The 14,321-nt window shown below is 33.7% G+C and overlaps 1 protein-coding gene across 3 annotated transcripts in view; it reads right to left on the bottom strand.

Moving 5' to 3' along the window:
- Positions 1–14,321, bottom strand: part of LOC106877593 (cyclin-dependent kinase 14) — a 179,172-nt gene that overhangs the window by 21,191 nt on the left and 143,660 nt on the right. For all 3 annotated transcript variants that reach the window (XM_014926538.2, XM_052973464.1, XM_052973465.1), the window contains exons 5-9: positions 13,225–13,382; positions 8,580–8,671; positions 4,082–4,161; positions 3,601–3,695; positions 2,647–2,709 (exon numbers count right to left, since the gene is read on the bottom strand). In XM_014926538.2, coding sequence (XP_014782024.1) covers positions 2,647–2,709; positions 3,601–3,695; positions 4,082–4,161; positions 8,580–8,671; positions 13,225–13,382 — 488 coding nt within the window. The remainder of the gene's footprint in view (positions 1–2,646; positions 2,710–3,600; positions 3,696–4,081; positions 4,162–8,579; positions 8,672–13,224; positions 13,383–14,321) is intronic.

Raw genomic sequence — 14,321 nt, 5'->3', positions numbered from 1 at the left:
TCAAGACAAGGGTACACACAAACACACACACATAATGTGCTTCTTTCAGTTTCCATCTACCAGATCTACTCACATGGCTTTGGTTGGTCCAAGGAGCCACACAGTAGGACTGAACCTGAAACCATGTGGTTGGAAAGCAAACTTCTCACCTACACAACTATGCCTGTACCTATACCACATTACATTTGATTTGATACATAAAATTGTGTCTGATAAGAAGAAAGTGTCTTGTCTTGTCTTTTAAATAACTTTAATAATGGTGATTTGAATGTGTAGAAGTTTAACCATTATCTTAGAAAACTAAAGAGTCCATATGTTTAGGAATTTCTGTTTCACAAGACTGTAGATAACAAAATATATTCAACGATATCATGTTTAATCTGATATTTTCTTCAGAAAGAAATTTCATGGGAAACCTTTGTTTGGAATAGATTTCTGACCAAAATATAATTACAGGAGTATAACTGAAACTTGTTAAATTCATACCTCATTTTACTGGCGACATTATCCTGAACAAAGAAAAACAATGTAATGTAGTGGTGACCTTGTTTGTTTTGCAGGATACAAGGCAACCTCACTAATGCTGACACTAATAATGATAATGTATCCAAATATATTCTGTAAATTGGTTGGTGTAAAGAAGGGCATCCTACCATAGAAACCATGATAAGAATTTTAAAAAAGCACAAATGAGACAACCTGTTATGAGGGTAGTAATCCTAAATAATGAACAGACTTGGACTACAGCAACCCATTAAACTCATACCAGCATGGAAAGCAAACATGATAGTGATGGTGATGAGGATATAACAATATCTTATTTTTAAAAGCAAATACGTCATGGAAGAACCATTTAATAACACACAAAACTGTTAAATTAATTTGAAATCTAACTTTATTTCATAGTTCTATATTGAACTGTGTCAGTGACTTGGTCACAGTTGTGTGCTATTAAATGGCTCTTTTCTGATGTAGTTGCTTCAGTTTCAACACAGTCTCAGATCAAGACATTTAAAAAATCCAAAATTTTGAAAAGAAACCTTCTACTGATATTTTCACTGTTATTCACATTAATGTTAAGGAAGTCAACAAACTATCAACAGTTTGGAAAACTAAGGTTTTAGAAGAAGTATTTCTATGACTGACTAGTATATCTTGCACCAAATATCCTGTGAAATAGGAGATGTCTTAAATTGATCACCAGACTACTCAGCATTAAGCACCACAATTTCCAATGGAAACAGAAAACCAGTTTAATGCAATCTTAGAAAATAAGTTAATAGGTGAAACTTTAGAATTGTAACTAAAATCTGAAATAATGAGGTCAAAATTATGTGATCAGATCTAATGGAAGATAAACACTATGAATTCTCTATTGACTAGAATTACAGAGGATGGTAGTGGAACTGAGATACTGTGTCTGATGAAGGAAACTAATAGAAATGCATTGATTTTGTTTTTAAATAAAATCTGACTGGATCAGCATAATTGCTATCCCCGCCAACTCTCAGATATTTAGTGAAACCTTACATATTTACTAGAAGCTTGAGAAGCTTCTTGTGAAATTTCTTTATGTTTCTTCCTTTAAAGGTCATTGCTAAATGGATAACAAAACTTATTTGTATACTTATAGTTTATAGTTCATTAAAATAAAATAAAAAAGAATTAGATATAGGTTAAAAAGATAAAAATCCTTTTATGGTTTCAATCATTGGACTACAACCATGCTGGGACATCATCTTTCTGTTGAATACATTGAACCCAGTTCTTTGACTCAAAGGAGAAAAGTCAGAGATGATAGGAATATAGAGGGATTGAACTAAAGCCTTCACTGATGTATTCTTGCAATCATTTTATGTCTTTTCCTATGGTTGCATGGAGAGAGAGGGAGAGAGAGGAAGAGAGAGGGAGAGAGAGAGAGAGAGAGAGAAAGAGAGAGAGAGAATGAGTGTGTACACAGAGTTTCCATCAACTATCATGTGATGTCATGAGGAGACAAATATACACTTCCTTGTTACTTATTTGCTATATATCATCCTCATCATCGTTTAACATCCGTTTTCCATGCTGGCATGGGTTGGACGGCTTGACTGAGGTCTGGCAAGCCAGAAGGCTGCACCAGGCTCCAATCTGATCTGGCAGAGTTTCTACAGCTGGATGCCCTTCCTAACACCAACCACTCTGAGAGAGTAGTGGGTGCTTTTTATGTGCCACCGGCACAGGGCCCAGTCAGGGGGTACTGGCATCGGCCACATTCCGAAGGTGCATTTTATGTGCCACTGGCATGGAAGCCAGTCAGTGGGTACTGTCATTGGCCACGTTTGGAGATATATATATATATATATATATATATATATATATACACATACATAAATGATGTGTTATACATTTTCCACCCAATAATTCTATTCACATGGTATTGATCAGCTTGAGGCTACAGTAGAAGGTGCTTGCTCAAAAATGTCATTTAGTGAGACAGAACTCAAAATCATTTAATTAAAAACTGAACTCTGTACCTACACATTTATGAAGCTCTGAAAATATTTCTATTAGATATTTAAGCATTCAGAATATGTCAAATTCAGAAATACAAAGTCAAAAACAAAAAAAAAAACATTATGGATAAATTAGAAGAAAGAGTTTTACCTTAACATTAAATGCATTTAATCCACCGGTGTGTTTTTCTAAATACTGACTCAAATCTGTATGCTGAAATTGGGATGAAAAAAATGGATAACAGCTTTCATAAAATGGAAACTTTCTTAGAGAAACCAAAACACAAAAATATGATTGTCAAATACATGACATTTTTAATGTAGGTCATAAAAATTAGATGACATTTTGAAAGATTTTATGTTGTTATAAATGGTTGCCATAGAGTTTTACATATCAATCGGAAGAGTCATTTAAAAGTGTTTTCTTTATAATTTTTGATTATCTAAAACTTGGTAGTAATTCTTAACACCAGCACTTTAACTCAAAAGTTAAGCACTCCAAATTACACAAGGGGTTATTCTTGCCAGTAGAACTGTCCAATAAAGGCCACTATCAAAAAACAGCCATTAAAATTCTGCTGCTGCCAACATAAATATGAACATATGAATGCATGTTTAAATGTATGCACACTTGTATGTGTGTATGTATTAGTCCAGTAACCAACTGGACTAATACATACACACGTTTATATTGTGGATTTAACCCTTTTGTCATATTTCTTGTGAAATAAACTACTTTTATTTCAGTTAATTTTGAAAATATTGAAGAAGTAAAGTCCTTGTTAAGCTGATATTTGGATCATAGATTAAAAAACATTTGGATGGAAGGTTTTAATTTAGATCTCTTTGAAACAAGAAGTTTGTTTCATAGACCGAGGAGCAGTCTCAGCCAGGTTGGTATCAAACTGTTAAGAGAAATAGCCTAGAAATAATGCTCACTGTTTTGAGGGTATTGCTAAATAGTAAGAAATTGAAAAATTGAGGGGGAAAATAACAAAAAGATGATATTTAGTTTATTACAGTAGCAAGAAATAATCCCTCTCACCAAAAAGTGAAGTAATTCTAAAAACAAAAAAGAGTGAACAAATTTTGACTAAATACTCACAACATATTCAAAAACAAATGTTAATGTTTCATCTGTACGGATTATATCATGCAATGTGACAATGTTTGCATGTTTAAGGACCTTTAATAATGAAGCTGGAGAGTGAAAAATATAAAACAAATAAATTAAGGTTTAATCAAGTTGACACTTCATCACAAATATGAAAAACTACATTGTTTAACAACAGAGAAGAATACTCTTTAAACTAAATTTTAACAACATAGCTTAGACCAGCTTAGATACTGAATAAATTTCACAATGTATTGTTAGCTTAAAAAAAAAAACAAATAACTTTTAGATAGAATAATCAAATATATAAAAAAATTTCTCCAACCTTTAAATGTATCAAATTATTTCACATTCACAATATCAGCTGAGAAGAAAAATTTAGTATTCACACACAAAGTCTATATATTTCTACCTTGGTGTCATATTCTTTATATAGACATGAGTAACACTAAATCATCAATATCTAACTTACCTTCTCGAATGGCTGTAAAAGGAGTTCCTTCTTCTTGTTGCAACCGGATTTCTTTAAGAGCTACCACTTGATTTGTTAAACTGAAATCACATGAAAGTTAATAACTATCAAAGTCAAAAAGTACTGAAGAGAAGAATCCAGAAGAATAATATTTAGATAAACTAAAATAGAAAAAATAGAACACGAGCAATATGAGTACAATTACTGAAAAAGGAGATGGCTAAAGAAAGATTGACAGACAGACAACGAGATCTCTATAGTTACCCTCATCCAGGATATAGTTTTAGATTTTTACTAATAATTATTAGAGCACTTGGTTATGTAACTAACAACCTCAGTACCCATGTTGAGAATCTGGGCTTCACAAAATCAGGAAGAACATTTCTAAAAGATAACTGTTACATGCTATCAGAGGCACAGTTAAGATATTTAACCATTTAGCATTTGAATTATGTGTCAAATGTAATGCTTATTTATTCACAATATTTTGAATTAATCATACATTATCTTGTAACTTCGATATCTCGATGATGTGTTTGTTTAGTTTTAGAATGGCAATGCAGGGTAGGTGTATGACACCTTATCAAGCCAGTTTGAACACAAAACAGGTAAAATACTTGGGATTGATATGGCCAATTTGAATGCTAAAGGATTAAAACATTCAGAAGTTTAAGATGAAATAAAATTCATATTTGCAATAACATCCATGCCTATACCTACATGAGCGTGTATACACACACACATACATGTATATGTATGTAATGTATGTATACATGTGCATGCATACATAAATACACACATACATAGATATCTACATGACTACCCTGCTGATGTCTAAATTCCAATGAAAGAGCACTGCTTCTAGTCTAAAAAACCAAATTTTTTTTTTTTCCATTAATGAGAAACCAGAACCCCCACCCCACTCCCCCCAAAAACAAGGAAACCTACAAATACACAATTTTAACATTCACTTTATCGGCAAGATTGACATTTTAAAACAAAAAAAAAAAGCCTTGTATTGAACTACACATAACGTGTTTAGAGGATTAACATTGATAGTCAGCAGTTGTGTTGTTTTGAATTATAAATGACTGTTGATCCTCTTTACTTGCATAATATGGATTTCACAAAGGACATGCTAAATATAACAACACAACCATATTCTCTTGGGGATTAGCTATCAATCAACATGTTTTCTTTAATCATAATTTTTAAGCAATTTTAAATTCATTTGGATTAATTACAGAAACTGAAAAATCTACAAGAACAGTAATAAATATAAGACAAAGCAATGAACTTTACTAATTGTTTATATTTGTTACAAAAACAATTCATTAACATTAAAAACTATGTTTCATAGTGAAATAAAGCAGTAGGATGAATAGTAGTATTTACTGCTTGAAAGGTGATACTAGCTGCTTATTCATATTACAATATTTTATTCACAAACAGGTAGCATCACTCATCTCCACACTGATCAGCTATTCTTGACCACATATTCCTAGACTCTGCACACAAACCTATTTCTCATGAGTAAAGAAGTTCTTCTGAAGATTTCATAACAATCACCGTTTTCTTTTATAGTTTGCTTCAGTCATTGGATTGCAGCCATGCTGGGGCATTGCCTTTAAGAGTTTGGTCAAATAAATTGACTCCAAGACTTATTTTTTAGTCTGGTACTTGTTCTATTGGTCTCCTTTGCCAAACTGCTAAGTTACAGGAACATAAACACCAGTTGTTCAGCAGTGGTGGGAGACAAATGCAATGCAAGCACAAAAACACACACATGTGTATGAGTATGTGTACACATACACACACACACACACACACACACACACACTTACGCTGAATTTCTCCACAGTTTCCATCTACCAAATTGACTCTCAAGGCATTGGTTGGCCTGGAACTTTAGTAGAAGGCACTTGCCTAAGGTGCTGTGCAGTGGGACTGAACCAGAAACTATGTGGTTCCATACAGCCATGCCTGCACCTATTAAACTTTTTTTTTAATATATGGTATATTTAGATCAGAATGGAAGTGGATTTGACATTTTTGCAGAACTTCTGGAATTAACAGAAGGGTCTTAGATATCAAGAAATTTGATTTGTATAGCAAGAACCATTAAACTGGGTAATGACTAAATTTACCAACCAAAAGCAATATAAAGGACAACCAACAAGTTTCCATGCAGTTTCTGTCAACCCAATCATAAGGTTTGGGCCTGCCCAAAGTGCTGTACAGTTGGATTCAATACAGAACATGGCTGGGGGTGGGGAACAGGTTTTGTGGCTGGTGTTTTTTCCTAAACAACATTTTATAAGAAATATTCTGCAACAAATAGATAAGACATAAATCCAAACATCGATTGGAATCTACACAAATAAGAGCAACATCAAATAAAAGACTTGCAATGAATGAATAACTCAGTATTATAACAAAGATATATATACTGTTATAATTAGTGACAAATATCTAATTAAAATGGCATTCATGATAATCTATTTAGAGTATTACAGATTACTAATAGAACAAACACTTCATTAACATTGTCCTAATACTAACAAATATAAACACAGCAATGGCTATGTAGTTAAGAATTTCACTTCACAAGGAAATGGCTTTGGGTTCAATCCCTTTGTGTGACACCCTGAACAAGTGTCTTCTGTAGTCCTGGGCCTACCAAAACCTTGTCAGTGAATTTGGTAGACGGAAATTTTTAGCCTGTTGTGTGTGCATGAGATCACATATGTAAATGTGCGTGAATGTTGATGAATTCCACAGTTTCACTGGAGAAAAACTGATTTGATGCTGGTATTTCTTTTTGTCATTATGACTTAAACTTTTGAAGACCTGTGGCATAAAAAGATTCCTTACTGGACAGCAGGAAGGGCATCCAACGATAAAAACCATGCGACCAAATGGGTCTCAGCTTGATTTTACTTTGTGACACCTTGAGTATATTGCCTGCTATCATACTTAACCTTATGGTGACCAATGCCTTGAGAGTGAACTTCAGTAAATGGAAATCCTGCAGAAGCTTATGATTCACTATCTCTCTCTCTTTCTAACTAACTAACACACACACATATACATGCACAGATATGATAGGCTGCTTTCAGTTTCTGCCTACCAAATCCACTCACAAGCCTTTGATCAGCCCACAACTATAGCAGAAGACACTTGCCCAAGGTGCCATGCAGTGGAACTGAACTAAAGATGACATGGTTGGAAAGCAAGCTTCTCAACCACAGAGTCCTGCCTGTGCTTATTGTGAAATAAAAACGCCACTATGGTATCAAATTCTCTAATAATGTTTCCATTAGCAATCACAAGGTGAAGAAAAAATGCTAAATTTTTAAATTACTGGCTTCTTCGCTTTCTCTCCACTAACATAGTTGTTTGTATAAAAGGCAAAATTAGTTTTATTAACTTTAGAATTTCTTGGGTTCAATACTTTTGATACTAACCCACCTAGGTTCCTGGTTCTGTGATACAAACTCTATTTTAAAGTCATTTAAATTAAAATCTTCCATTAAAATTTCATGTTGATCTGTGATCCAAACACCAGCTTAATAATGACAAAGTTATTTTAATAACTTCCTTGTTTTCAAAATTAATCAAAACAGATTAAGTTTATTTCAACAGAAAAATGAAAATAAAAGGGTTAAGAAACAGGCACACGCAAAACTAATTAAACTCCTAACCACAACCTTCATCCACACACATGTTCAAAAATAACAAAATTCTACTTAAGTTATTTCTAAGAATCCTTTTAGAAGTATATGTGCAATAACATAATGTAGAGTAGCTACCAACAAAGGAATGTATATATTATTAAAATAAAGGAGCCCCTTTGCAGCTGCTTAAACTAATAAAATAATATAATCCTAGATACATTATATATGAAAACAAGACAGCATGATCACAGCTGGAACAATATCCAACTGGCTCGACAAAACTGTCACAAATACATTCTCTTTTCTTCACAAACATCCTTCAATTACTTTCTAATAGCCATTTCAGTCTTTAACCAGTATAAAAGTAGTAAATAACTATAGGAAATGATATAGATATAAAACAATGGTATGAGGAAGTGGACTCTTCTGCCAATAGATACTGGAAGTTTCAATACATCCTGTTGTGTCTTGAAAGAGAAATTGAAAAACTTTTCTCCTTATTGACTAACATTATTATATTATAAATTTAATAACATTTGCTTTTACTAATTAAAAAAAAAAAATTACTTTAGTTTTTGATGTTCTTCGATTAAAGTCAGTGCAACACACCTACATTATCGTCATCATGATTTAACATCTGCTTTCTATGCTGGCATGGGTTAGATGGTTTGACTGGAACTGGTAAGCCGGAGAGCTACACCAGGTCCCAGTCTGAATTTGGCCTGGTTTCTATGACTGGATTACTGCTTCACTTATATGTAGGGCAATGTATTGGCCATATAAGGACATTCTATAACATATAGCGAACAACTCTGACTTACCAGCTGACTCCTTTATAAACTGTTGCATATGAACCTTCACCTAATCTTTCTTGTTTCTTATATGAGATTGCTTTTCCAAAAGGAGATTGGCCCTAGAGAAGAAGAAATACAAAATAAGTCAAAATAAACAAAACAGAAATGACATATCTATTTAAGATGTAAACAAATATTACAATAAAATAAGTGACAACAAACATATACATGCATCTGTACACCAATCCTTGTTATATTGTTCTTCTTAACATGCTTTCATCATTTTAACTCATCAAAACCTCTCCTTTGACACACAATCTTAGCCTTGAAACTAATCAAATCAGTATATCAGTGAAAGCATATAAATAAGATTGATTGATTTGATAATTGTATTTTTTTGTCACCACCACCACCACCATCTTTATCTCTCTGTCCAGCTCCATTCCAAATCCTCCCATCCATTTTTAAATAATGAGGCAGGCATGTATCACCTCTACATCAAGAAACCTGTTCCTGATCCTTCTTTCACACTTAATTCTCTCAACACCTAGCATAAAACCTCTCTCTCTCTCTCTCTCTCTCTCTCTCTCTCTCTCTCTATTGTAGTTCTACTCAGTTGAGGGGTCTTGTGAGTTACATGGTAACCACACAAGTGCCAGTGCCACACAAAAAAGGACCCAGTACACTCTTAAACTAGCTGGTATTGGGAAGGGCATTCAGCCATAGAAACTATGTCAAAACAGACATTGGAGCGTGACACAGTCCTTAGACTTACTGATTCCTGTTGAGCCATCTAACCCATACCAACATGGAGTACAGATGTTAAATGATGATGATGATGATGATGATGATCGCTTCTATCCTACTAGTATGCTGGCCTTCCTTTTTAACTGCTTTCTAAGATATTGATGTTAAGTCATCATTTATGTATTTCAACATAGCCTCGAGTTGACCAATGCCTTGAGTAAAATGTGGTAGACAGACACATTGTGGAAATCTATTGAATGAGTATGTGTGTGCATCTTTTGCTAATGTAAATCAATGAAAGATATAAATATCACTGAGAAAAACCAATAATCTGGTGCTATCAAACTAAAATACTCTGTAGTATTCGTTCTGTTTTCAATTGCACCAACACTTATTGCAAGCTCAGGAAACTAGTGGCTACCCTTTAAAACTAATGGTGTCATTGTTCACAAAATGTAATATATAAAATAAATAAGGCTGATCTGATCTGATCTGACTTCAGTCTCATGTGTGAAGCAAAATAACTGAATAATTAATAGCGTCTTAATCTCTGCCATTGCATCTATAATAACATTACACTGCATTAGAACCAAGAGTCCTCTTAACATTATCTTTGTCTAGTTTCGTTTTAAAATGATCATTCTCCAAAATTTAATAGTAGCAAAACAATTTTTGTTAAGCAAAATGTTCTGGTGAGGTCCCCAACCCCTTCAACTGAGAAGGAACAGTGCCCATGACCCAGACAGCGAAAATTGATATGGTTGATGTTTGAACAGTAAATCAACATCAAAGATGAAAACAAAAACAAGAAACAGGGAAGCAATTCTAGAGAGTTAAGATTGTGCAGAGGCAGAATTGGGTTTAATGGTTAGTGTGACAGTTGAAGGATGAGATAGAGTTGGGTTGATGAGCAGAAGAGAGAGAGAGAGAGAGAGAGAGAGAGAGAGTCGATCACTGTTCAGAAGCAGGTTAGTTTTGGAGATGTAGAGAAACCATCAATGACTGTGAAGTCTAGCATTTATTGACTTCAATTGTGTATTGTTCAAGAGTGGAGAGGGTGAGATACAAGATTGTTTCTTGACATAAGCAGTCATTGCATCTTTGTACTTTCACCATTGGAGAATATTTGGGAGGTCTTTGTTTGTGGAAATAGAGAAAGTTTAGTGCGAGCTGTTGGGGTTGCATACAGAAGATGACTGTTCAAAAGGATAGAGAAAAGTGAATAGTAATATCATCAGCAAAAGACTGAGCATCCTTAGACGTGACAGCAAGCAGGTTGTTAATAAGGAATCGTATGATGGATGCATCTGAACTTTAATTGATGGAGAGCACACCATCACCACACACTGTAATGTATGATCTAATAGGATACTTTCAATCCTAGAGAGGAGAGACAGGCTGAAGTCCAGAGGCAGTCGGCTCAGTTTATTGAGTCAGACACAGCCAATGACGTTTTTGTCAGACTTCTCAAGAGTAAGGTAACTAACGATATAGAACAGGTGCCTGGTAGAGAGTAAAAATATTTTTACTTAAAACTAAAAAGGTATGTTTTACTGCAAAACATTTTTAGTTGGAAAGCCTGACAAACGACTGATATTTTTTAAATCTTGTACATGATCATTTATAAAATCTCTTGTAGTGTACTATGAGGAAAAGGTTAATGGCATCATAACTAGAACTGCTTATCTAAATAAGCTGTTATTCACCTGGGACATTGAGATAACTCTGAAGGCAACAGGAAACAAGACATGGAACATAACTGAAGTATATACTCTAGTACAATGCTCTGAACAGTTAACTCACTGACCAAATAGCTGAAATGACTATATTCTATGACACTGAATATATCCAGATACAAAATTGATTAAGATCCCTTAAAACATATACAAATAATGAGCAAATAATATTTCTTTCATGCTACAAATTTTTCATTGGAGAAAGTTCAGAGCTATTACTTTTGTAGACATCAAAAAGCCTCTCTCCCAGAATGAAAGGCAAACTGTATGATGCTTGTGTATGAACAGCAATGCTAAATGGGAGAGATGGGCCCTGAATGCTGAGGATATGCAAAAACTAGAGAGGAATGAAACTAGCATGCTCTATTGGATGTGCAATGGTTAGTGTGCATGTATAACAAAATGCAAATGTGATGAGAGAAAAGTTAGACATAAGAAGAATCAGATATAGCTTGCAAGAGAGAAGACTGTGCTGGTTTGGCCACATGGTGCATAAGGATGAGAACAGTTGTTTAAAGGTCACTTAAAGTAGATGAAACTTGGAGAAGAGGAAGACTCAGGAAGACACGAGACAGATTAGTGGAGGCTGAGCTCCAGATCTTGAGCCACATGGAGGAAATGTCAAAGGACTGAGAAGACTGGTGATTCGTTATGCTCTCTTGTCTTACTTGTGCTGCAAGTATGAAAGTAAGCACCAAGTTAGAAAGAGCATCCCAGCCATAACTTCAATGCAGTCCTTCAGATCTTCTTAAGCTGCCCAACCCATGCCAGCATGGAAAAAAGACTTTAAATGATGAGGATGATGATTTACAGTACTTAAGGCTGGTTCACTCATATACTCATCAATGCTCATTACTTATTTTTATTATAAACCAGTGGTTAGTTTGGTAAAGTTGTTAGTCAATGAAATAGGTTATTAATGAATTAATTATATTTCAAAAAAAATTTTAGTGAATTAATGTGTACAGGCTAATTTAATTTTTATATCAGCTTTATTGTCTAATATATTTTATTACTGAAATAATATGATGTAATGTTTCAAACAGAAGTTACTTTGTAACAATTATGTTTGGAATTCAACAATTTCATTATCTTCATAAGCCTCATAAAACTAACATAAAAAGATCATCATCGTTAAATAACAATGATGGAGCCACTATGTGGCCACTTGATCTGCAAGAAATGGCAGCCAAATCTCTTTTTGAGCCCAGCTATTCTTTAAAAACAGCAAGGACAATGTAGTTAATGTAGTCCTAGATAACCCCAGTAACAGTAATTGCTCCTTTGATCAGGGCTAGTCTGGACTGAAACACCACAGAGAGAGAGGGGGGGAGGATAGAAAGAGAGCAGTTATTTCCTTAAATTCTTATCTGGAAAACAAATTGTAACAATTACAACACATACCACAATAGGTTATATGAAAATTTATAAAAAATTTGACTCTGAAAGTTTATATAACAGCACTGCTTCAAAACAGGTCTTTGTAAAATCAAGATCAGAAAGGAAAGCATGAAAGAAATATATTAAAGTTTTTGATAAAGCAAAGTATAGAAAAAAAATTTGCTCAAATATTTGAAGACAGACAAGTACCATGACATGGCTACTAGCAAACACTATTTTTGAAGAAGTGGAATTCTAAAGAACTCAAGATCTGTTTTTTGTTTTGTTTTTTTTAATATATTTCATGCTAACAAAACTGTTTATATTACAACACCAAAGAAGCCAGATGTAACATGCAACAGTCCTGAATTCTCTTTCTCTCTGTAATCAGTTTGAATACTGAACATATATGACTAATATTTATTTCTTCAGCTCCACTCAGATGACATTTTTAACCCTTTTGATACCAACCTGCTTGAAACTGCCCTCAGTTCAGTGATACAAACTTCCTGTTTTAAGGTGATTTTAATTAAAATTTTCCATAAAAAATTCAGTTAATTTATGCTTGAAACACAAGCTTAAGAATGGTGAAGTTATTTTACTAAATTCTTCGTCTGTTGCAAAATTAATTGAAACAAAAGTTGAGTATTTCAGCAGAAATATGTGATAGCAAAAAGGTTAAACCTCTTCCAACAAACAAAAATAAAAGTGGCATAATGATTAGTCCCCATGGATGCTTCAACCTATAACGAAGCTTTTCATCAGGAGATACTTGATATATTTCATACATTTCAATAAAATAAACATACCCCATAACTAGATGTTCTCTTTGGTGAAAATTGCCTGGTGTAAGCATGTCCTTCTGATTTTGGACGTTCTACTTTATCCAGGTCATTACCTGGCTCTATTTCAGTGACCAACATGTCACCTGCAGAATGGTGTCTTTTGACAGGGGTCCACTTTTTTACTTTAAGGTTAAAAGAAAAATAGAAAAAATATAAAATTAGTAATACATGAATACAAATTGATAAACAAAAATCTGCTAATAAACAGCTATATATTATTAACAAAAAGAAGGCTTAAATTTTAATGTGTGGAAAATATACAGATCATATTAGCTATTACATACAGCTAATGTTAATGCCACAAGTAACACTTTATAAATATATTAGTATTATATGCAATTTACAATTAAAAATTGTAGTTATCCTCCTGCATTAGAAAAGAAATAAGTTTAATTTAAAAAAAAAAATGAAATTTTGTAATAATTTGAAATATGGAAAGCACAAAATATTAATTAGTAACTTGAATTTCATTAATTAATTATGAAAGTGCAGGCTTGGCTGTGTGGTTGAGAAGCCACATGGTTTTGGGTTCAGTTCCATTGCATGGCAACTTGGGTAAATGTCTGTTGTAGCCCTGAGCCAACAAAGCCTTGTAAATGGATTTGTTAGATGGAAACTCAAAGAAGCCTGTTATATTTGGAATGAAGTACTGAAGAATGACCTCAAAAAGCTGAACCTTTCAGATGAAATGACAAAGGAATGAGGTACCTGACACCTTGCCATACTCGCAGTACCTTTTGTTTTCAATCCTCTGTGAAAACATATCCGGCCATGGGTAAATATTAATTTACTTAGAAAACAGGGTTAACAACATGAAGGGCATCTGGCCATAGAAAATCTGCCTCAACAAATTCCATGTGAGCAAGGAAAAGTTGGCATTTCATTGTGTATAAACACTATCACAACTTTTCCTCTATTTAATACAGAAGGTTTTTGTGAGCTAAAATGTTTTAACAAGTAAAATTAGCACAATGTCTTTGATGGATAATCCTGGTCTGCTGTTATTGAAGCAAAACATTCAGCTCAGTAATTGCCAAACATTTAGAAATAAGAAATACAAT

Source organism: Octopus bimaculoides, chromosome 1 (genome assembly GCF_001194135.2).
Source record: "Octopus bimaculoides isolate UCB-OBI-ISO-001 chromosome 1, ASM119413v2, whole genome shotgun sequence".
In the NCBI taxonomy this organism is placed as follows: domain Eukaryota; kingdom Metazoa; phylum Mollusca; class Cephalopoda; order Octopoda; family Octopodidae; genus Octopus; species Octopus bimaculoides.
The sequence above is the reverse complement of the archived record's forward strand: the minus strand, read 5'-3'. Positions and strand labels throughout refer to the sequence as shown.